The sequence below is a fragment of the Takifugu flavidus genome, chromosome 4, assembly GCF_003711565.1.
Source record: "Takifugu flavidus isolate HTHZ2018 chromosome 4, ASM371156v2, whole genome shotgun sequence".
NCBI classification, from domain to species: Eukaryota; Metazoa; Chordata; class Actinopteri; order Tetraodontiformes; family Tetraodontidae; genus Takifugu; species Takifugu flavidus.
The window spans coordinates 15,597,864-15,622,439 of record NC_079523.1 but is presented as its reverse complement, the minus strand read 5'-3'; the positions used below and the strand labels follow the sequence as shown (position 1 = coordinate 15,622,439).

At 47.6% G+C, this 24,576-nt stretch overlaps 1 protein-coding gene and 1 long non-coding RNA gene across 4 annotated transcripts in view; one reads left to right on the top strand and one right to left on the bottom strand.

Annotated features, from left to right (window-relative positions):
• Positions 1 to 1,778: 1,778 nt before the first annotated feature.
• LOC130524339 (receptor-type tyrosine-protein phosphatase gamma-like) overlaps positions 1,779 to 24,576 on the top strand; it is a 129,866-nt gene continuing 107,068 nt past the window's right edge. The window contains exons 1-2 of one of the 3 annotated variants that reach the window (XM_057030368.1): positions 1,779 to 2,282; positions 24,041 to 24,126. In XM_057030368.1, the coding sequence (XP_056886348.1) occupies positions 2,189 to 2,282; positions 24,041 to 24,126 (180 nt within the window). In that variant the 5' untranslated portion in view covers positions 1,779 to 2,188. Of the gene's footprint in view, positions 2,283 to 24,040; positions 24,158 to 24,576 lie in introns of all 3 variants that reach the window. The other 2 variants (XM_057030367.1, XM_057030369.1) reach the window with 2 other exon arrangements.
• Positions 15,838 to 16,745, bottom strand: LOC130524350 (uncharacterized). The gene is made up of 2 exons (XR_008950110.1): positions 16,073 to 16,745; positions 15,838 to 16,003 (listed from the first exon to the last, which is right to left on the bottom strand). It is a non-coding gene; the product is annotated as an uncharacterized LOC130524350 (long non-coding RNA).

The following is a 24,576-nucleotide window of genomic DNA, read 5'->3' as shown; positions in this document are numbered from 1 at the left end:
AATTGATAACAGAAACGGGGTGTCATGTTTGCATGTATTAAATATGAGACAAGCTTGAGCTTAAAAACCCATGTAAAAATTTGTCACGGGTGATCTCACAATAGTGATCTCACACTAGTGATCTTATGCTAGTGATCCCACACTAGTGATCCCACTCTAGTAACCTCATTTGACTGATCACACTAGTGATCACACACTAGTGATCTTATGCTAGTGATGTCATTCTACTGATCAAACTAGCGATCTCACACTAGTGATTTCACGCTAGTCATCTCAGGGTAATGATGTCACGCAAATGATCCCACGCTAGTGACCTCATTTTACTGATCACATTAGTGACATTAATCACATTAGTGATCAGTAAAATGAGCATGAGATCACTACTGTGATCAGTAGTCTCAGGTCAGTAGTGTGAGATCACTAGTATGATTATTAGTATGAGGTCACTAGCATGGGATTTCTAGGGTGAGCTCACTTGTGTGGAGTCACTAGCATGAGATCACTATTGTGTGATCAGTAGAATGAGGTCACTAGCGTGGGATCACGACAGTGGGATCCCGAGCGTGAGATAATTAAAATGAGATCACTAATGTGGGATCACTAGCATGAGATCACTAGTGTGAGATGACTAGCCTGATGTCACTATTCCATCACACACTGATCACATTAGTGATCAGTAAAATCAGCTCGTGATCATATCTTGGTGACCTCAAGCTAGTGGTCTCACGCTAGTGATCCCACACTAGTGATGTTATGCTAGTCATCTCACACTAGTGATATCAGGCTAATGATCCCTTACTAGCGATCTCATGCTAGTGATCCCACATTAGTGATCTCATTCTAATTACCTCACGCTAGTGATCCCACCCTTGATATCTCATGATATTGACCTCATTCTACTGATCACACACTAGTGATCCCGCCCTAGTGGTCCTACGCAAGTGATCTCATACTAGTGATCTCATGCTACTGACCTGAGACTACTGGTCACAGTAGTGATCTCACGCTAGTGACCTCAAACTACAGCTCTAACGGTACTGATCTCACACTCTACCGGCAGCTTACTTTACTTAATATAATGTATTTCTGTATGTATTTTCTATGATCTACACCTATTCTCTCCTCTCCTCTTCTACCTCTCCTCTCCTCTCCTACCTCTCCTCTCCTACCTATTCTATCCTCTACCTGTCCTCCCCCCTTCTCCTCTCTCTCTAGCCAGCAGGCAATCAGCAGGAGGGTCCCCCTACATAAGCCTGGTCCTGCTCAAGGTTTCTTCCTGTTAAAGGGGAGTTTTTCCTTGCCACTGTTGCTTGTTTGGGGTTAGGCCCTGGGGTTCTGTAAAGTGCCGAGAAACAATTTTGATTGTAACAGACGCTATACAAATAAAGATTGATTGATTGTGATTTCACACTACTGATCTCAGGCCAGTGATATCAAGTCTAGACATGTATATGTCTCTCTGACAAGAGTGTCTACCACGTGGAGCCTATTTGTCAACACACCACCTGGACTTAAGAGTCCAGTCTACATTGCTCAGTAATCAGCTGGACACATCAGACCAGTTTGTTCTCCTCCTGGGACAGCAATCATCATTCGTTAACCCTCCCCAACCTCTGCCATCACCAAAACGCCCCATCCTCTTTGAGAAAAACTACCTATTATTACTGTTATAATGGGACATGTTATGATACTCTCGCGTCGGCACTAGGATCCAGAAGAATGACCCCCTTCTCTCGCTCACTCCCTCTCCCTCCTCCCTCTCGCTCTCAGACTATTTCAGACTCTCTGTCAGACTTGGGCTCACATCGGACGGAGGGATGGAAAGCCTCCAGCGTCTCTCCTCCATCACAGACACCGACCTTTCTCTCCGCGCGTCCGCGACCAGAGCATTCGCCACCACCGCAGCGACAGGAGCGACACCGCGTCACAGCTAATCCGTCCGCACCGCATCATCTCCCTCCAGCGCAGCGCTAGTTACGCTGCAGAAACTGGATTATCAGAGGGATTTTGGGACGGATAGACTCTTCACTGGACCTCTAAATTAACCCCCTCTTCGCCGACAGCACGTACAGTCTCCACTCCGCGCTTGTCTTTTTTCTGCACCGCGTCGGTGATTCGCCCTCACAAGGGGAGAAACTCAGCAGTTGTTGCAGCTTTTTATTTGCATGTCGACGTGCATCCCACCACCATGCGGAGGTTACTGCATTCCTGGAGTTGCTGCTGGTGGATTTGCTGGGTGCTGGTGCAAGCCTCCGCGTTCCCCCGGGCCGACTTTCATCCAGGTGAGTTTGGTCTTTCTGTTGCTTCTGAGACTTTAGCAGACTCGAGCATCAAGCAGCATCCCATCATGAGTCGAACGGCTCGGGAATACTTGGTGCTGTTCACGTCTGCGCGCTCCCCCCGACACCAGCACGTCAAAACTGTCAGACAACCACCCCCCTCCAAAATAAATAAATAAATAAATAAAAAAAAAGGGGGGGGGGGGGGGGGGATTTATGCGTGATGGAGGAAACGACCGTCCTCTTATTTATATTCTTGTATCTTCCTTCCACGTGAGGCAACTGGTCAGCAAACTATGAATGCGTTTTTCTGGGGTGGGGGGTTCTGGATCGGATAAATGGATGTGAAGCCCTCCCCCCCAAAGCCACCGATGCAGAACAACAAATCAGCAGCGCAACCTCGACTTCACGCTGGGGGGAAATGAAGACTATGTCTATTGGTTTTTTCCAGGCCCATCATTTAGATGCCTCAGAGGGGGTGCACTGATAATCAGATCTGACTTCAGATACCCATAATGCTTTGTAACGCTGTCCTAAATGCTTTCATTTCTCTAATTGGGCTAATCTCCATCTATTACATAACTAAAGTGAACCTCTCAAATGTTCTGAGAGGCAGCCTGCTTCTCACACTCCCCTTCTGACCCTGTGACACCTTTCTCAAGGTCTGAGGAGGAGCCTTGGAAGCACCAAGAACAGGTCACATCCTTCTGACCTGCATCCAGTCTGGATGTTTGACCTTGAATGGGGGGTGTTTGACTACTTGATGATCTCTCCTTCCTGTTGTGGTGATGAGATCAGAGCAATGTTTGCTCGATCCATCCAGGATGTCAGTATCTCCAGTTTAACCTTAAATAAAGATCAATACATGCTGTAGCTGTTTAGCCTAAACCTGCCTGTATCTGCACTGTGAGTGTGGTTGTAGCATTAGCTGAACGGGGCGGTGGGGGATTTTTCTCTGACTTCTCTGATTTTTGAGCCATCCTCTTTTGCTCTTGGTGGAAGGTGTGAGAGCTGCTCTCGCGCTCAGATCCTCTGAGCCCCATGGCCGTCGGTAGATGTGAGTCATTACAGCAGAGCCGGTTACAATCGGTCTGTATTAGCCCACTTTTCACCTCGCCTGGATTAGGTGCAGTATGTGTGTCTTGTGAGTCTGGAGGATGTGTCATGAATCACAGAGAGTGAAGGATAAACACCCTTTGGTGCTCAGAGCTGCCGGGAAAATAGGTTCTGCTCTGAGAAGATCTCCTGTTAGTTAGGAATCAAGCTTAGACTGACCAAGCGGAGTAGAGGAACAGATAGTCAGGACAGGAAAGTAGGCGATGGTCCCGCAAAATCACTTGTCAGACATGTCAGAAGCACAATTGTGCACCACAGGAAATCGATCTGAAGCAGCTTTGTTGTTTGGCTGAGAGGGAAGTCGCTTTAATGTAACAGAAGATCCCAGCAGGGACAAAAGGACAAGCAGATGTAGGCTGGAGTGATAGTCAGTCCTGATTTGGGTACGTGACAAATATCGGGGGGAAGGCTTGTCAGCAGGGGGGCAGTTCCAGGTTCAGAAGGTGAATGAGCCCTCTGTCACTCTCTGCTGGACTTCATCGGTTGTGTGCAATTGACTGTGGCGTTGATTTGAGCTTCACCAGCGTCCAGAGAGGCTGGTGAGCCGCTGAGGAGTGTGGAGAAGCAGGGCTGAGCTTCTGTGGATGGGTTCTTTCTATGGCCACAGGTGAACATTTGCCTGAAGTTGCTCGTATGACTGACCGATGTCAGCAGCAACCTCTGATAAATTTGTTGGTTTCCCAGCCAGTTGCTAGCCTACCACATAAAAACACATTTGTTCCATCATCCCACCTGTTAGCACCTGTTTGCACATCACTGACTCTCTTTGCAGATGGGCACATGACACAGGCAGGTCCTGCCACATTGCACTGTGGGTTAGTGACAGTTCGCCATGACAGTATGCCACCGCCACACATCTCATAAATTTATCCTGGTACCTGAGAGCATCTGCTGTTAGCGGTGCAGGCTAATAGATGTGCTTGTCCCAGATTGTTTTTAGAACATGATGCTCATAGCTGTGTACCTGCTGTTCTCTGCACCAGTGAATATTTTCCTCAACCGCTCCTCCTCCGTTTTGCTGGATCAGGAGAGCAGAAGTCATCGGTCCTAAGGGTTGGCCTGTGGGAGGAGTTCTTGGTGTCGTTGGTTTGTAACGTTAGAAAGGATCCAGTACTTCTGTGGTAACTGGGAATTTTAGGTCTCAGCCTGCTTGACCCTTTTACTGCTATGGTTGGTGGGTACAAATCTAAATTCTTCAGTCACTCATGTTTGAGAAAATGGTTGGAACTGTTATTTCTGCTGTAACCATGTGAGCCCCCTCGCTCTGGCCCCAGAGGGAACCAGTACAGCTCTGTCTCTTTTCCTTCTTCCTTCTGTTGCGGTGGTTTCAGAACTGCTTTAGCTGTGTTAACATTTTCAATTCCATGCCTGAAACCAATTAAGATGTAAACTTTGGTGCCCGTGTCCACCTGAATTGGCCATGGGAGCACTGGGGGTGGGCAGGGTTGCTCCCATCTGATACCCATCAGACTGTAAAGCACCCTTTTCTGCTTCCCTTGAACCTGGAAACAAATGAGATGCTTCGCTTTGTTAGCCATTTGCAGCCAGCATTCCTGACGCCGCTCTTTTTCTTCCAGCCTTTATTTTTGCCCCGGCAATGCAATGTTACAGTGGGTAAGGATGACATTTCGTGGAAGGGAATTGGATACGGTCCGCGGCCTCCCGCGGCCCCATCGTTATCATCGTCGTCATCGTCTCGGTGCTTTCTGAGCTATTATGTGCCAACTGGGGGGGTGGCTTTATCAGTGAGCGCTGAGGCTCTGTCGACACTAGCCTTGCTTTAACGGATTGATTAGAAGATAGCGTGATTTCTTTTGATGGGGGGGCTACTTGCACAAATGCAACATGTCAGACGAATGCTGGAAACACCCGATCTGTTGTCTTCCTGATTGTTTTTTTTAGGAAAGAGTGCTGAAGATGTTATCAAGTGCTGGTGATGTCAGGAATCTGCCACCTTCTGCTTCAGTGTTCCTGGAGACCATTTCACTACACAGCATTAAAAGCATTGTCAGACCAGACAGTGTTCTAGGGACAGTTGTAGTAGAACCTCGAGAAGAACCTGTCTCTCTTCACAGTTCCACTTCAGTGTCTCCATCCGGATTATGTGGGAAAAGAGGTGCCGGTGTTCCCATTTAATTTTCTGGATGCTGCCTCTCGTATTTTGCCCCGTCGGGCCTGTTTGAGCTGCCGTCTCATCCCCTCCTTTTGCTGTCTGTGGAAGCGACCTTTCTCACTCTTTTTGACATCTTCTGGCACAACAGTAAAAAAAAAAAAAACCCCAAAAAACATCCATTTTGGATTTTAGTTGATTTGGTTTTGCAGATTTCTTCTGTAAAATATAGAAATCAGGGTTTGAAAGAAAACATTCTTCTTGTTCATGACCTAAATTCTATTTGTTTTGTTTGTACAGCCACAGCTGCAGTCGGGAGTTTCATTCCAAGGGATGTGGTTTTCCCAGATTATGGAAGTAGTCGGTATTCCTCAAACAGTTTTGGGAACCATGAATCAAAACTGAGGCAGAGCATGGAGAGGGTGTTAATGCTCAGAGCTTCTCCTTCTATCACTTGCTTCCCTCCTGCTTTATGCTAAAGCTAATAAATGCTACAGGATTCCTGGCACGCTGGGTTGCATGCAGCAGACACACAGAGGAGGGAAAATTAAGAAGAGGCTGATGAGATTGAAGAGGTGTGCACCGCCAAGCCTGATCCTCTTTTTTCCTTTCCATTTGGCTAAGCTCCATGCCGAGGGAGTGCCTGTGTCACTGCGAGCTGCTGAGTGTTAAAAGAAGCTTAGACTGACAGGCTGTCGGACGGTGTGGAAGCTGACGAGCGTAACCGAGGGTGAAGCAGAACAAACCGTGTGTTGAGGCAAGAGCGAGAGGAGAAAACAAAAGGCCAAACGTGGTGAATGTGGCCTCCACCTGCCCTGCATGGAGGAAGATGATGAGCTGTTCGCTCTCAGCTGTGATTTGACCGGGGCCAGACGGCGGTGACAAAGGGGATTGTTCAGCCTTTCTGCTCCTCCTCCAGCCTCAGAAGATCCTCAACAACCTCAGAAGATCCTCAACAACCTCAGAAGACATCGTTCTTTTGGGTCTTCTTGCCCCGTTCTGCCATCAGTCATCCGACCTCTGATATCCCACTCTTAAGTTATCTGCTGTTGTTTATTGCCCTCTTTTCCCTCATCTTGTATAGTTCCAACACGCATGCACACAAATGTGCACACACACTTGCACACATGCGCACACACACAGGCCTATTTTAATGTGAGCATTGTTTGCTGTTTTTAATGACACATTTATTCATCAATGAGGCAGCAAGAATGGAAATCTGGTGAATTTGGAGGCGGACATGAAGATGCAGAGTTGTGAGGACACCCACGGACCTCTGAATGTTCTCCTGCTCTACTGTTGAATTGGATGTTTGGATTTTCTGAAGAGAACAGCTGTAGAGAGACAGCTCTTGGCTGCCAACAGCAATAATCATCTTTTCACTCAGTATCATAATTGCTGCGAGTGTTTGTCCTCAGATGTCCTCACAAGTGTGAAATAAATGTAGGTTCAAACCAACAAACTAAAAATTTCCACAGGTTCCACAGGTTCTCCTGTCAGTGAAGACACCAAACCAGCTAACGCACCCTCTCTCGTTTTCTCTCAAAGTTCAAGTTAAGTTGATGTTTTTTCATTCCCTTCATTCATCCACATCCATGTTGGGTCTCTGGACAGATCAGGATTTCCTGTCTCATATCTTAAACACAGCTTAAACACAAACCAGTTCCTGCTCTTCAGTCGCATTTAGGTCCTAAATAACTGCGTCACCTAAGCCTTGGTCAAGTACAGGCCTGGGTCACCTACAGGTCCGAGTCACCAACAGATCCGGGACTCTTGCAGACCCAGGTCACCTACAGGCACAGGTCACCTACAGGCCCGTGTCTCTTACAGATTTGGGTCTCTTTACACACCCGGCTCACCTACAGGCATAACCAAGAAGATGCTGTGACAGTGTAAGTGGGGCCTGCAGTGGGGACAGTGGGGCCTGCGCTGGTTTTAAGCCACTTTGCTCCTCCAGTTGAGCCAAAGCTACTGAATAAAGAGGAACGAGATGCCAGGAACTGTTGTGTCACGGGCAGCAGAAGCCTCCTCATTAAAGTTCTGCAGCGCCGTTGGTTTTTCCACTTTAATGCTTGGAAGACGCTGGCTTCTCCCTCGGAGAGATCAGAATGTGGAGGGGAGGGGACATGGCCGGTGGAACCCAATTTGTCTGTGTTCCAGAGGGAGGTGTTTTAAAGCGGGCTTGTATCTCCTCCTCCACTCTTATCCCTGCTGACCTCTCTCTGCTTCGGGCTCTGCTTTGCCTTCAGGAGTCTTCGCTTCTTCTGTTTTTACCAACCACGCGTTTTCGCTCAATTTCTCATCTTGGTCATGTGATCGGGATCGGGAAGACCCGATGGTGCGCTCCTCTGTCAGGCACCACATTAAAATTCTCCAGATGTTGGAAGACTCTCTTTAACCAATGTGCGGAAACCAGTGAGAGCTGAACCACCTTCAGGTGTGAACGCAGCCTTTATCATTAGAGCCGACAGGAGTGTTGGCATGTCAACGGTGTAAAAGATGACAAATGTGGGATGAATGGGAGAAGTAGTGAAGGTGCCGCAACTTCAGCAGGACCTCCTAGCACACCTCTGAGCGTTGACCTGATGAAGAGAAGGAAGAAGAGCACCACCAACAGGAGGACCCTGGTGGCTGAGGTCAGTGACCCGTCTACTGCTTGTGTCCTCCTGTTCCACCACAATGCGGGTCCGCTCTAGTCCTGGAGGAGAACTCCCGATGCAGCTCCTGACAGCATCGATGCTTCGTAGATTTAAAATCAATCCCCCTTCATCTCTAAATAACTCTCACAACAGGTTCCTTTCTTTGCTGAGTGGACTGGTTAGTGCCGGATTATTAAACCTTCAGTCAGTGAAGTCGGTCGTGTGTGTGTGTGTGTGTGTGTGTGTGTGTGTGTGGAGGGGGGGAGGGGGGGAACAGTTAATAGATATTTCAAAAAGCCAGCCAGAAATCCACTTCAGGTAAATATGTTTAATTTTTCCACCAGATGTCCTTCAGGACCTTCTCGAGTTGAGAAGGTTTATCCTTGGAATGCACCAGAAGCACACTGGTTACACAGTGGCTTCCAAGGCTCTGGCTTTCATCATTTTAATTTCCTTTCTCTCTGAATTGGAGATGGAGGGATGCAGGGAGGGAAGGAGAGAAGGAGAGAGAGATGGAAGGAGAGGGGGGGGGGCTTGGTCCTTCAGTACTGAAACATGGGAGACCTTACCCCATTCCTCACTTGGTGACAAACACCAGTGTTCCACCTGAAATGTCTTTGGATTTACACTGAGAACTGCAGTCATCTTTCTTCTTTTAATCACTCGGGGGCCAGCGCCGCTGCTCGCCACGTCCCCGGGCCGATATATGACCCACGGGGAAAATGACATGGAAACCAGCCAAGCCTGACGCTCCCCCGAGAAGGAAACAGGTGGGAGAGAGGGAGAGAGAGAGAGAGAGATGGTGGCGAGACCGAGGGAGATAGAGAGAGTGTCAGAAAGCAACTTGATGCTACTTCAGAGCGTTTTGTCATGGGTGTGTCTTGTATTGGTTCTGGAAGCTTCTCTAATCCAGTCGGTAACAGTCGACCACTGAACAGTGTGTGGTCTCTGTTGTTTTTGATTTCAGCCAATCACACAATGGCAATTCATCCATCCATCCATTGTCCTTCCTAATGGGGGGCTCTGGACATCACATTTAGCCTGATAAATGTAATAGTCACACATATGAATCTCAGCAGCTCTATTATCAGCACACACAGAATGGTCATGTGACTTACACCGGCATAATGACATCATCAGTCCTCAGTGATTCACGTGTCAATGACATGCTAATGACATGTGGAACAGACTGAAGGAAGTTTCTCTCCATTTGATGCTGGTTCCTGTTAAGCTCCTACCTCTGCTGTCACATGATGCTAGCAGGTGCCACCAAAACCGACCGACAGCAAATGTTGAATCAGGGAGACCCGGATATGGCCAACATCATCATTTCAGGGCCTCTCTCTCGCACACACACATGCGCGCACACACACACACATACACACACACACACACACACATCCCCACAGACATTTGGCTGTCCTGACCATGAGGCATCATCACTCCTCCTCTCTTTGTTCCAGATTCAAGAGGTGGAGATCAGCAGGGAGACACCCCTTTGACCGACCACCCAGGTGGGGGGTGGAAGTCATACATTCTTTCTCCATTATGATACGTGTTGTGTCTGGGTTGCACCTTGTCCTCTGCGGTCCGGTTGAAGACGCAGCGCTGCGTATGCAGGCATAAAGACACTCTGGTGTATCCCAGCGTTCCTGATTGACACTTTTGCCGGCTCAGTGGTAAAACAAGACTTTGAACTTTGCAGCATAAAGCCCAAACCACAGTGTTCGTGTCTGGTTGAGTCGATCTACACGGGTCAACTCTGCAGGGAAAAAAATGGTCAAAGACAGAAACAATGGTGATGGAAAATGGAAGCTTGGAATGTGTTATCCTGCATTGTTATTTTTATAGTTAGAATCATCAGCTGCCAGCCATGGTAGCATGATAATGTGGACTGACCACTGTAAATTCATGAAGAACTCTGGATTTAATGGTGCTGGAACCATCATGTTTGGGGTGGCCACCAGGGGGCAAAAGCACTGCCAGCTCAGGGTGTTGCTACTGATATCATAAATGTATATGACACATGAACTAGCATCAGGCTACATGATCTGCGCGCTTGCAGCATCCAAATCCAAACAGGCTGATGCCAAAGGGAAAAGAGTCACAGAGGGAACAAGTAGATGGGTATGAGGGGGCGTGATTACCCATCTTCCTAGTTGCCATAGTAACCCAAATGATTTTTCCCTCCCCTACATCCTTTGTGAGCGATAAGTGTCAGTCAGTTAGAGCCAGTGTTGCTCATTGGTGCTTCACCTGTGATTCTTGAAACAGAGTGAGATTTGGCGCCATCTAGTGACCCAAATAACAACGTCACCAATCCATCATAGATTGACAGTCCAGTGATTCCCTATTGCAAATTAAGTTCCAAATGAAACTACCAAAGCTCATCCAAAGTTCATCCAGGAGTCTGTTTGTCTGATAACTTGCAGCTTGGAAAGAGGGGGAAGGTGGGGAAGAGTTCCTTTAAAAAACATTTCAGCTCAGATTTTCAGCTGAAAGGACCTTTCTGCAGCCATTTCTAAGAGCGAACTGTCTTAACATCTTTCAGGGATCATTCTGGGATTCTGTCATGTGCTGGAAGTTCAGATCTTCTGAAGCGATAGCAGCACCGAGGAAGTGCCACCGCTCCAGCTAATCCGGTGCTACTCTGGTGCTGATCGCGTGGAGCAGCTGACTCAGTGCTTATCGACTGGAACATACAAATGTCATCTTTAAGCTAGTTTTAGTGGGACACTCCCGGCTGGGTTTCAATGCCATGGCTGTGGAGTTGTGCCTCAGACTTCCTGTACAGTAGAGCCACCGTGAAATCCTCCGTTTGATCGAGTCGGAGAGAATTTGAGCCTGAGCAGCAGCTGCGAGTCAAAGACAGGACACTTGGAGCACTCCACACTCTGGGCTCCTGGCTGAAGCGGGTCTGAAGGCCTTATCAGGGTGACCCAACCCCGACCACCACTGAGTGCTTTGAAAGCCTCCTCTCTGATGTGGGACTGAGGAGAGCCTCAGCTCGTCGACCAACTGCTAACAGCTGATATGGCTAACAGCTGATTCTCGCTCTGTCTGGCAGGAAATGACCTTCACATGGATGACCTTGAGCTCCACCCACCTATATTCATGCATTAAATAGATCCTAATTAGCACCTATAGAGGAGGCACAGCATATTTTTTATGGATTTTGATTTTTCTCTGAGGATCACAAAATCTCTGATGATTGATGACATGCTTCCGTCTGATTTTAAGGGAAATTCGATCCATTCATAATCCTGAACAAACATTGGAGACAGTAGTGATGCAACGAGGGGTGGATTTATCGCAGTAATAAAGCAGCCCTGCTTCATTTCTCCTGCGTTGCCTCTTTTCTCTCTTTGATAATGTAACTGACGCGGTGCTCGGCATGATTGTCCTGATCATCTGTCTGATATAGAGGACAAACTTCCCTTCGCTTCCCTCCAGTAGAAAAATCCCACATCTGCTGTTTTTTTCTTGTAACAGACCATCATCCGTCCCTGAAATTCTTCAGATAAACGAACACAGTAAACGGGAAACATCCCAGCTCGTCATTATTTAGTCACGACTGAGGCATTTTTAATGCAGCGCACCATCGGGACTGCAGCCTGAGTCTGTCCTTTCCTAGAAAATCAGGGGCACGTGAGCATGACACATAACTTGATTGGGATAATCACGATAAAACAGCGATCCTGATCCAGCTGAGTTTGTCAATTCGTTTTTTGTTTTTTTTATTTTAACTAAAGCTTCAGCATGAAAAGCAGCAAAATCAGACAGCAGCCATATTTGCTACAGTTGCACTTGCAAATAGCTTGAACGAGAGGAGCCAAGAGGAACAGTGCAGAGGATCCCTGATTGTGCTCCCTGTGAGAGGATGTGATGTAAAGCACAAACAGAGGCTGATCCTCAGCCATTGAAGGCAGCAACACAAAGAGGATAAAGACATTGAGAATGAATTGGATTAAATGGGATGGGTGGAGAACATTAGCCGTTAGGTCAGAGCTATTGTAGCGTGAGTCACTTCCTCCATGTCTAATCTCTCTAATTAGGCCTCATCGGTGTTTGCCCTCTTCGTCTCCTCCCCCGACTCTTCCGCACAGCTGAAGAGGATGGAGGTAAAACAGGAACAAACCCGTCAGTGTACTCTCACACTCACCAGTGCTAGCATTGACAGCTGTTTGCCTTTGATCAAGCCTTTGTTACACTGTGGTAGGTAAAGACTCTTCATAACATCTTCGTCTTCTCGATATTAGTTTCTATTGGTCAAAGGCTGGCTGGTGTTTACACAAAAGAACATGAATTCCAAGAAAATCAACAAGGAGCTAGCAATAGCACTGACATCGTTGCTGCTGTTAGACAAACGCTAATACAGTACAAGCGCCTCTGCTGGTGTTATTCCCAGCTGCTGCTGAAACTCAGAAGCATGAGTGGACGGAAGGCTGCTGAGGAGACGCCACACGTACCAGAGACCTTTGTAGAACCTATGCAAAACTCACGTAGGACAATTGTAACTGTGCACAGTCAGCAAGGGACGAAAGGGAGCTGTGAAGGCTGGGAGCGTGTTGGGCTTTGACGCGCTGCTGATGGCAGTGCTGTCACCCATGCCTGCGTATTTGTGTGTTAGCATGCATGCGCAGGGAATGCTAATGGAGGGCCTTCTGATCCTGTGTGGACCATGCTGGCTGGGTTTTTTAGGCAACCAGCAAAGCAGCGAGTCTGAGCTCTGCTTATAGAGCAGACAGGACTGACAAGGAGAGCCATGGACAGACGGGGGGATGGCGGGATCTAGAGGAGGACAGATCAAACTTAAGCCTCTGGAGGAGGGTTTCAGCCTGACGGGGGCCTGTTTGTGTTTCAAGTGGTTTCAGGAATATTCTAATCGGCCAATATTCCAGTTGAGATCAAAGTGAAAGATGGATTTGTGAGGAAGGATGATTCCTCATCTTTGTTTCTGCTGGTGTACCAGAGCTAAACCTGCTTAAGATGGATTCCTCGACTTGGGCGTAAAACTCCTGGATGCTTCCTCACATCCCCTTTAGATGAACTCTCCCTCCTGCCCTGCGGCAGAATCAGAGCAGAGTACTTGCTTCCTTAACGGATCCATCCTAAAATAACATCAAAGCCACCTGATGGACTGCAGCCTCACTGGGAGGGGAATCCATGGCTGAGAGCTGGAGGGAGGGCTGTTTCTGTTGTTTTTGGGACAGTTTGGTGCTGATGCATAAATGTGTCCAAAAATCTTGGAGATATTCAGCAGGATCGATTATTCATGATCAGATACCTCTTTCTGCTGACAAAGCTGACAGGAAGTTCTGAGGAGCACATGGAAGTGCAGAAGAGAGGTCAACTTCCTCCTGAAGCCATATAAATGTAGAATTAGGTAACGTTTCCGGGTGCTTTGGAGCAAGAGGAGTGTGTGATGAGCCAGTTATAGGGACTGAAGCTGAGTCCTGGCCTCACATCTCATTCTATGACGAGGTCAACTAACTGAAGTCTGGGCCGAGTGATCATCTGCCAAATATCATATAACACATGTGAGGGATTGCTCTCGAACCCATGATCCTGACCCTGACACCCTGATCCTGAGTCCCTGATCCTGACAGTGATCCTGACAGTGATCCTGACAGCGATCCTGACACCTGATCCTGACTCCCTGATCCTGACAAACTATTCCTGACACCTTGATCCTGACAACGATCCTGACACCTTGATCCTGACTCCCTGATCCTGACACCCCGATCCTGACACAGTGATCCTTTCACACCCATCCTGTCAACCTTATCCTGGCACCCTGATCTTGACAGCCTCATCCTTACAGGCTAATCCTGACTCCCTGATCCTGACACAGTGATCCTGAAACCCTCATCCTGACTCCCTGATCCTGACACAGTGATCCTGACACCTGATCCTGACACAGTGATCCTTTAGTCAGACAGCACTTAAGAGGTAACAACCCTCATGTAAATACACCAAAAAGCAAAGACGGGTTTCAGGACCAAGAAGAGGGGAACAGAAAAGACATCAGAGATGAGGACAGGATCTCCAGAAGGGGTGAAGCACAGCACGCAGCTATGCTTTGGTTTGTAGAGATAAACTGGTAATAAAGGCTGATAAGCGGCCACTGTTGGCTCATCAGACCTGAAGCTGATGATGATTTTTGGATCAGCTGCATAGAGCTTTGGACCAGACGGCTGTTAAATTAAGCAAAGATGTGAAAAGTCCCCAGGAGCTCTTTGGAGGGTCTCACCCATCCTGACAGCCGGACTGGAAGTTTAGACAAATGTCAATGTGAGGCAGATTAAGTGCCACATCCATGATCCCCAGAGGAAGAATTGCTTCATCTCGGGCTGTTCTGCTGTGGTGTCCTCGGAGAAAAACTGATTTATCTGAAAGAATCTGGAAACAAGAAGGTCAGGTGGTTTTGGTTTCAGGGCGTCCTTACAGCAGCTTTAGACACTTTCTTGCATTGGTTGAAAGTGCCGCTTTGGAGATATTTAATAGATAACTTCAATATTGGTTCAACAAATTTTCATGTTGAATACAGTTGAGTGGATATGCTAATATGTTAAATATTCCATAGCTGTACTAAGGAGATCCTTTTTCTTTACTGTCAGCTCAATTATTGAAACATGGGTATTTATCTTTGTGCCGCGACTCGTCTCCACTTCCTGTTTTCGTTGTGATTTCGGGCTGCTTTTATTCACCTTCACCTCAGCCCCAATCCATGAATAACAGCAAACAGATCCAGAATCAATAACACCGATTGACTGAAGGCTAGAACTCCTTTTAACAGATCATCATCGCCTTTTGATCCGAGCAGCAGCCTCTTTTTCTTCCCTGTCGTGCTTGTCATGAAATGAATATAAATCAGGGATACAGCCAGTAAATACGTCCTCTGTGGAGTTCAGCTGCTGGCTGGCTGGCTGGAACTGGACACTAAGCTGTAAATAAAGGCCTTAACGCTCTCTGACAAATGGCCTCAAAACCCCAGTGCAGCTGCTCTGTGTGTGACAGGGCGCTTTAGCATAAAGGCGGTGCTGAGCGCTCATCAAAGACCATGAGCTGAATACAAACTGCCGGCTTTCTCCTCACACACTTATGAGTAATTTGTCTAGGGGCGGGGGGGCGTTCCATTAGGCAGAAAGCGTGTGGATGATTGTTTTTCGTTGGCTAATGGTGCCACTGCTGCCTGATTCATTCCTGTAACCCACATCCTCCACACCCCAGTTGATCAGCTGACTGGCCGGCTAGCAGTCAGAGTGGACGTAATGGATGCAGGACCCTCCCCCACGGCTGCTGCCAAAACTAATAGGCCAATTAGTATGTTGGGATTTTTCTGATGACTACATTAGATAGCGACCCCAGCAACATCATAATGAACCCTGTGTGTGTGTGTTCTTATATAGATGCTACTGAATATGGACAAAGATGCACTTTTTACAAGTAAAATGAGGAGATTTTGTCTCAAAACTTCAAAGCTGTTTCAATTCTAACATGGCACAATGTTAGGGTCAAGTTCAGGGGTTTGGCTGGGATTGTGAGGGTAAGGAGATGCTGGGATTGGTGATATCTATGAAAGATCTCAAAAATATAGAGGTCCAATGATCTTGAATGGAGATTTTTTAGAAAGTCTGTGATAGGTCTCGGCTTTTTCCTGGACCCAAAAGCAGACAAAATGCAGTGGGAATAATGTCCAAAGCAATGTCTTTATTAAAAGATCAATTCAACAGTCCTCCTGGACCACAGAGGAAGCACTTGTCCAGCTTTCCGGGGTGCACAGAGAGCTCCAGCGTGGAGCAAACATGGGAGTCAGGTCTAGCATGTTCTTCCCTCCAACAGGGCAGCGTGGAAACCTCAAAAAAGCAGGGAGAGGCATTACAACAAGTTCCAAAAAACAACAAAGAAACAGGAGTCAGATCTACCATGGTAAATACAATAACTCTCCGAAGCTGGCAGACAGGCCCTTCATCCTTAAATACGCGGCTGATGGAGCTTGCTGACAGGTGCATTCACCTGCAGCGCCAGCTGGAGCAAATTACCTGCTCCTCCACCCCCCCTGCAGGAAAAAGCAAGCAACACACAACCTGGAACCCTGGACCCCAACAGTCTGACGTTGTTGATGTGTAAGAGATTAGTAGGTGCAGAAGGCTGCATGATCAGCATCAAATGACTAACAAGTCAGCTGTGTATTTTAGGGTGAGTCCTCTTTTAAAAACAGAGCAGAAGCTCAACCCAGCGTGGTTGTAGTGTCAGATGGTTGCCAAAGTGACTCACTGATGCCATCAGCACGTTCCCAATTGGCACATTTCTGCTAAACTTCAGAATTAACCTCCAGCTGAAGACGGACAGGTAAATTCAGTCATTGACGCCGAGTCATCGCAGAGGCGTCCATCTCCAAAGATGAGACAACCATGATGACACACTGGTATAGAACCCTCATCCACTTTTCTACGTGCCATCCAGTCAATAGCCATTGTTACTGTGCAATGGACTGAACCAGAGAAGTGGGGGGGGGGTTACTTTGCTGGTTACACAGCTGTTTGTGGACACCAGTATCTATTGGGACAGACTAATAACACTAATAATTATTGGAAATGTATCGATGCATGTCCAACATGTGATTTTCTGAACTTGCTGGCCTATTTCATGTCACCAACATCAGCAACCAGCTGACTGGACTAAAAAATGTAAGTTGTTGTTTTCATTTTCATTAACCATGCAGCGCTCACCACAGGGTTTCCCATCTTAGTTTGAGTCCCAGGATTCCTGCTGTAGACCTGTTGCCAGGGCAAAGGGCAAGATCCCCCCAGGAGTAACAGCCTCATCAAGGCTGGATGAGGATATCAGATCAGAGACACGTTAAGGGAGAAAAGCTGTGTGATGGGACATAGTTCACAGGAGGCCGAAAAGGTCGAAGCTACGACGTAACCTGAGATGATGCTGCTCTTGTTCTGGCTCTTCGACCGCCTCATCCTTTAAAAAGACCTCATCCAGGTCTCCTCCTGCGTCTCCGTGGGGAGGAGTTCTGACACAGGAATGCCTGAACTTTTCGTTTCAATTGCTCTGGTGTGGACGCGCTAATGGCCTTCATCGTCATCGCTATGGCAACTGCACCTTTGAGTCCCCACATAACCTCTGTCCCACATGTGCAAATATCAAAAGATGCTAAGATGCTGCTTTCTACATCAGTCCTTTTAAGTCCTGGGAAAGTAAATGTGCTAAACTGGGAGCATGGGGAGAACAAGCGGGCCGGTGGGCCGGGCAGAACTTCTCAAACCAGAGTTGTGGGTTGCTACGGCTGCAGGAGAAAGGACCTCTTTCAACTCGCTCCACTCCAATCAGACTCAACTTGTTCTCCTTCATTACACTTAGCCAGGCAGCCGTGTCTCTTCCCAGTCCTCTAATTTGTCTCTCGCTGTCCGTCTTCCTCACTCATGGCTCTTTTCTTAGGTTCCGTATGCATAATCTCTGAGAATTGGCTCAATAACCTGAAATTGAGTTTTGGTGCCGCTGGTATTTGAGGGTTTGCTGGAAGCTGTAATCAATACTGGGGCGCCATGGGGCCATTATGGAAATCAGGCAGCATTAAAAGGTGCAGTGCTGGGTAATCGCTGATTGCTCAGCAAAGCGTTGGGACTTTTTTTTTTAAACACTGTGCAGTTTCTATCATCGGATATAAACACTCATTAATGAAATGTCAACTTTTCATGTAGTTTTTCACCTTTTTACCAATAAAGCTTTGTAGAGACTCCAGGTGAGAACAATGAATTCTCTTGGCCTGGAGCCATAACAGCAATGGCCCGAGGATTTGGACCTGCCCTGATATTTTTCCCCATTGGAGCCCGTATGGAAATGACTTTTAGATTCAGCACAGCAGCCTGTAAATGACCTTTGGGAAGTCAGGGTCATGCGCCTGTCTGGTCTTTAAAAAACTGAACTTAGGCCACGTGACTTGCGTTACACACAGGCTAACATGTGTTAAGACACTAGCGTGGAACAGGCCTAGACCATCTCGAGAGGACGTCGTACCTGTGCACAGATGGATCTGCTGGTCAGGATCTGCTTTTTATCTGGTTTAGCTTTGTTTGACTTCTTTAGTGAGTTAATCATTTTCGTTGCCATCAGAAAAGAAGTTAATGGCAAATTTCTGGGTATGTTGCCAGTTTAGACTCATGGAATCTTCTGATTGACACACTCATGGCAGATGGAGAGTTTTGAATCTGTTTCAAAGATCCACAGATGGAAAAAGAGTTTTCCCAGCATTCATCTCTCCTGTATTTAAACGAAGGTGGTATTTATGGATGTTTTAGTTACACTTCTCCACCGCCGGCCTGTTGGGTTCGCCGGTCCTGCTGGGCTCAAACGCATGTTTGGCATCAAACGGAGCAGCAAGAACAAAGAGGCAGAGCTGCAGTCTGCACACGGCCTGTTCACACACTCAGCACAGAACAAAACAGATGGAAGGGAGTTTAAATCCCCGCAGTTCTGCATCCGACACCTCCTGAACAAAGTCTGTTCTAAAAGGCTCTGACCAGCCTTAGAGTTGATGGCTTTACTGAGAATGCTGGGATTTGCACCTCCAACTCTCTGCTTTAGTGTCACTACAGCCAGTTTAACAGCACTTTTAAAGAGCTCCCAGAACCATAAAATACAAATCAAAGCTGCAAGTATAACCTGGGCACAGGTCAATGTGAGTCAAATTAAACTTTTAGCTCTTTAAATATTTTTATGGCGCTCTCATTAAATGATGAGGAAAGTGGCTGCTTTACTGCCTATAAGTTCCTTTTGAACCATATTTGGATTTACTGTGAAGGAAACTGCTCTGCCAGCACAGAAGCTAAAGCCATTTATTCTGTGAAAAGACACATTCATACAACCACTGGGAATGTGGGTTTATTCCAGTTCCAGGGTGGTTAGACCGGGTCTGGAAGGGTGAGGAACACTGGAGAAATGGATGTTGGCAACATCAGCTGACCTTTTTGACCTTTCCAAGGTGCCACAAGACGTGACCAAGCTAACCGACCAGTCAATAGTCATAAACCGTAATCAATTAGCAAAAAGGCTCAAAGTTGGAGCTCAGGAGATAAATCGCGCCAGCTTCCTGGTGGAGGTCAGTTTTGACTGCGTTAACTCAGAGCAGAATGCCAGCCACCCGCTATCAAACCAGAAACATACAATCGCTCCATGTGACGCTTCTAGCAGGAAGTTGGAATGTGTTTGCTTTAAATGGAAGCTTTCCTGCAGAGTTTGATCCAGACCACCCACCCACCAGCATGAGGAGAACTGCTGGTCGGATCCAACCAGCTCTGGTGTGAGTCAGATCTGAGTAAGTTCTACAGCCTGTTGGTGGAAAAACAGCCGGTGCCTCCATGTGTTGTTAAAGAACACACATGGTGGTCTACCCAGATTCCTCAGGCCAGATGGAGAAGATATGAGAGAGGAGGACAAGGAGGACCTGCTTTCATTTCAGTTTGTTCTCCTCCCACTCTGACTGGCTTTTGATGTGGATTCCTACCAGAACCATCCTCATCTTCTTCACGTCCCTCCTGCGTCTTGGCTGTGTGAGCGGGAGATTGGTTGGTCCTCCTGGAGATACATAGGCTCAGGGTGCTTCCTGCTCCTATGTGTTTGAGTTTGAGCCAACGGTCCACCAGCTGTCACACATACATTACAGAACATCAGAAAATACATCGGGTGACTGGTGCTCTGGTAACATTACAAATAGTGATGGATGGATGGATGGATGGATGGATGGATGGATGGATGGATGGATGGATGGATGGATGGATGGATGGATGGATGGATGGATGGATGGATGGATGGATGGATGGATGGATGGATGGATGGATGGATGGATGGCATTGAGGGAAGTGTGTTGGTCCAGACCTCCAGGGACCTTTCCTCTGCTGTTCTGTCTGTTCCTCCCTCCCTCAGAGTGTCACTGGGATGAGTGGATGAAGTTAAATACATCAATTTTCCCTCCTGACTCACTCACTGATTCATCTCAGATTTAACTTTCAGATCAGCACCAACTCCATTAGAAGGTAATAACCCACCCGCTGAATAAGTGCTGCTGTACCAGAAATGTGTAGATTGAATGTAGGTTCAATGGGATTGGACCATTAAACACTGGTAGAAGTGTGTGTGCGGGAGACTCATCATGATCCATCATATTGTACACATGTTCAGTCAGCGGTGATGGGACCAGAACGGAGTGCGAGGTCCTGTGGTAGGTTTACCATGTCTTCATTTCTCCCTGGGTCTCATATGTGGCACAGACAGACAGACAGACACACACACACACACACACACACACACACACACACACACACACACACACACTGTGTCAGAAGCAGGTTGAAGCAGATTTCTCCCCTTGGAACACTGACCTTTTCCAGTTGCAGCCATGTATCCCAGAGTCCTTTGCTTCTTTGATAGCAAACACTCCCACTGTCCCTTGGACTTGGTGCCAACCCTGGTCAGTTCTCTTTCTGCTCCGTACATGGCGTTCAGACTCCCTAATCTCCGGATTAGCCCCTCACTGGCCAGGAGGGTTTTTTTCTGGGTTCGTCTCAAACAAGGTGTGAACCCATCTGAAGCAGCTGAATATCCGCCTCACCACCCTGCAGCTCTTGAACCAGCTCTTCAAGCTGCCTTCCACCAGAGATGCTGGTGACGGGAGAAGAAACGGACAACGGAGTTAAAATATAATTATTACTATTGTTATTACTTTTCTGATTACTACGGTGCTCTGAGACATTACGGGAAGATCAGTGGGAGGTCACAAAGCTCCATTTGTGGAATTCTGCTGGCTGATCCTGACAGGAATGGCGTGGGAATGATGGGATGAAAGAAGAGAGTTGGTCCTGGCGAGGCTGGCGCTGGGCTGCTGGAGGCACATTAAATCAGCGCTGACCCGCTAAGTCAAACCTTTGGTGACGGCGAGCGGAGCAGATCGATTCACGATCACTCATCTGCTTGGCCTCGCTTATCTCGGCTGTGACACCAGCTCAAGTGTGCATTCCATTATCCTCCTCGTCCAGAGCTCTGCTCTTCCTTCAGGTGCTCTTGGACCCGCTCTTCTCTGTGTCTGTCTATCGTGCCACACACTCACTCTGTTACAACACTTTCCTTCGTCCACCCAACAGCAGCCTAACTTGCAGGGCTGCTGTTTACCTGCATAACATGGGTAGAAAGAACACGAGCAGCACATCCACCCCCGCAGCTGTCCAGTCCATGGGACGAGGCAGTGGATGGTGGCGAACCGTGGGTTCGCCCGGGGGCCGGACACCCGCTTTCCCTAGCCCCGACTCTAATGCACATTTGGCATTAGGCTGCAGTTTAAATGCCAAGCCCCTGCGGCAAGCTAGCACAAAAACAAGAAGGTCACATCTGCGTCCGCGTATCTGCGAATTTAAGAGATCCACTGAGCATGAACAGAAGACCAGCGGTTCCTCTGCTTAGCGTTGTTCTTTTTGTTCTTCTGTGCCCTTCATCTAGACCTACCGGCATCTGGATGTTTGGCTGGATGATGAAATGAAAACCTGTTTTCTGATATTTAAATCTTCACCGCCATGACTTCACCCAGTCTTTGCGATGTCTGTCGCCTCTCAACCCGGCATGGGGCTGAAACGGGGCCGCAGCGATACTGTGGGCCATGCTGGCATGATGTTCCTTCCCTCACAACAGCTACACGGCTCTGACATTTTACCCAGCCTGGACATTAAAAACAGCCCTCACGGTGAAGACCAGTGTGTGAATATTGAAATGTCACATGAGGAGATGGCGAGCTATTAAGAGAAAAGCGGTTACTCCTTCAAGCACCATCTGTTAGCTTGTTTCATATGTGATGACCTTCAAGCCCACTTACAGAAAAGACCCCCCCATCAGAACGCTCGGCCCCCTCCTGAAGTGTCCAGGACTCAAGGTATGCCAGTCGCTGGTGACTGCAGCGATCAATGGCCTTAATCGGGTTTGGAGCAGCTCTGGTCGGTCTGTCGTCAGGTGTCACCAGGCTCCAAACGCTAGAGTTTTCGACTAACGATGCCTCATCTGAACGAGGCTAAATTTGAGTCTGTCAGGGGTGTGGCCTGTTGGGACGTGGTCTGTTAGGGGCGGGATCTATGGCAGCGGGACTGGTGGGGTGTTGGTGGGTGGAGTCCATTAGCTGCATGTGTGTGGTGTCCCTGCAGAGGTGTCGTGTTTTAGCCTCTGAGCTGCCTGACCTTGTCTCATCGAACACTGGCTATTAATTAGCCAAGCAGGAGAGCGCGAGAGGCGTCAGTCTGCAGCCGCAATCCACAACCAATCAATGATCTGCAGGGTGAGAGGGAAGGGCGGGGCCTGTCTGCAGGGACAGTTCCATGACATTAAAGAGCTGTGTGAGACTGTGTGTGTCTGTGTGTGTCTGTGTGTGTGTGTGTGTGGGGGGGGGCATTTCATGTTAGCTATAGCTATAGCTAACATGAAATCATCTCCATTCTCATTTTCACTCTGATCACAGTTCAGTGTCACTCCCCCTCTTCCTCCTTCTCCTCTTCCTCATATCCTCATGCTTCAGGACCATTGTGCTCCCAGGTTTTCCTCCACCATTCTGCTGTCTCCTTCTATCCCATTTTTTCTCCTCCTCCTCTCTTTGCTCATCCCCTGTGTTGTCCTTCATCTCTGTTTTCACTTTAGTCAATGTCAACAAGGAATAAAACTCAAGAATAAACAGATCAGGTTGGCAAGAATAACCAATTAAAGCTCAAAGAAGGAAGAATTACAGTATTTAAATCAGTAAAATGATTTCACTTGATCTCGATTAGGAGAAAACTTATGCTAACATAGATGATCTCCTGTTAAAGCCATCTGGATACAGTAGGGAAGAGCTAATCACAACAGTTAGCATTTGTGCTAATAAAGATGATGTTAGCTGCCCAACATGGGCAGCAGCTAAACAGCTAAGAGCCCAACTGAGGAGGAGGAGACACTGGATGAAGATCAACCTGGTCGTGACCTTTCCACCTGCCATTTCCGCTGTGCCGTGACTGTGACATTTTTGGAAGAGAGGTCAGGTGATGCTTGGGAGAATGGGAGGGTTGAAGGGGGGGGGGGGGGGGGGGCAGAGTCAAAGACAAATTCATGAAAGAAGTCAAAGACAACTGGAGACAGAAGAGAGATGTGTTTGGAGAGGATGGGGGAGGGGGGGGTGTGCATAATTCCATTTGTGTTCTGGGCAGTATTGGGAATCAATAATGTAATTCATAGAGAGGCCATAGAGCTTCTATCAGCATTGGCAGGCAGGAGCCATGCTGACATGCCGAAGAATAAAAACAGGACGCAGGACCACTGATGGGGGGCTTTTAATCATCCCCCACAATGCCTTGCAAAAGGCTTGAGAACTAATATTTTCTTTGAGCTTTGTTCAGATGTGACATATAACTGTGCCTCCTGTGGCTGCCAGCATATGCTAATGTGCACTTACATAAAGATTTACATCACACAGAACAATTATTGAGGTAACATTCCAGGCTAGCAAAGCACCAGCCGTGGTTGTCCCAAAAATGTAATTGCTGCTAGCTAATGTCAGCTGCTGATGTAGCGAAAGCTGTCAGTCCTCATCTGGTAACCCACCACGTCAAGTTTGCGTTGGAGCTAAAAATTCAAACTTTAACCTAAAGCTTTGAGGTGTGAATGCAGGAAACTTCTCTGGGTCACATAAGAAGCAAATTCCAATGTTTAAAACGTTGCATTAGCATCATTGGTAAAAGTGAAGCCTTCCACAAAAATAACTGGTATTATACCATTACACACTTTATATTCAAACATAAAAACTAGCAGCTTAACCTAACTGAATGGCAGCTAGCTCAGTCTTTCTGCTAACGTCTGTGTGTTCTACTCCCCAACAGCTCTGACAGGAAGCAAAGCTGAGTCCAGAGCCACTATCCCGGGCCTTTACGGAGCAGCGGTCGACGGGTCGAGACAGCGGAGAGCAGTCGCCGAGGAGATCTACTGGGCCTACTCAGGTGTTTGTCAGCATTCACAGTTCCTCCTGTTTGAGGGTGGGCAGAGGTGGGCTGGCTTCAGTTGTCCCAACAGGGTTTTCACTGCAGCGATCACAGCCCTGCTAGCTTCTGTAGCTTCTCACTAGCAAGAGAGTTTAAGTGATTTTAGCAACATGTTGTTGGGATCAGCAGAAGGAAATGTGAATAAAAGCCTAAAAAGCTGCACTAGACTCGTCCCCACTGAGATGAAACTCAGCTTCTTTTCTGATCATTTGTTAATGAGCCCATCCGATGCTGCCTGGCAACCGTGCAAGAGGACAAACTGTTCAGTCAGAGCGGCAGAGCTGTGTGGTGGAGCTAACGTCGCATAAGCTAACGTTTCTTTTGGAGTCAGCCCTCTAGCGCCCACCACCAAGCATCAAACCCTGTGAGTTGAACTC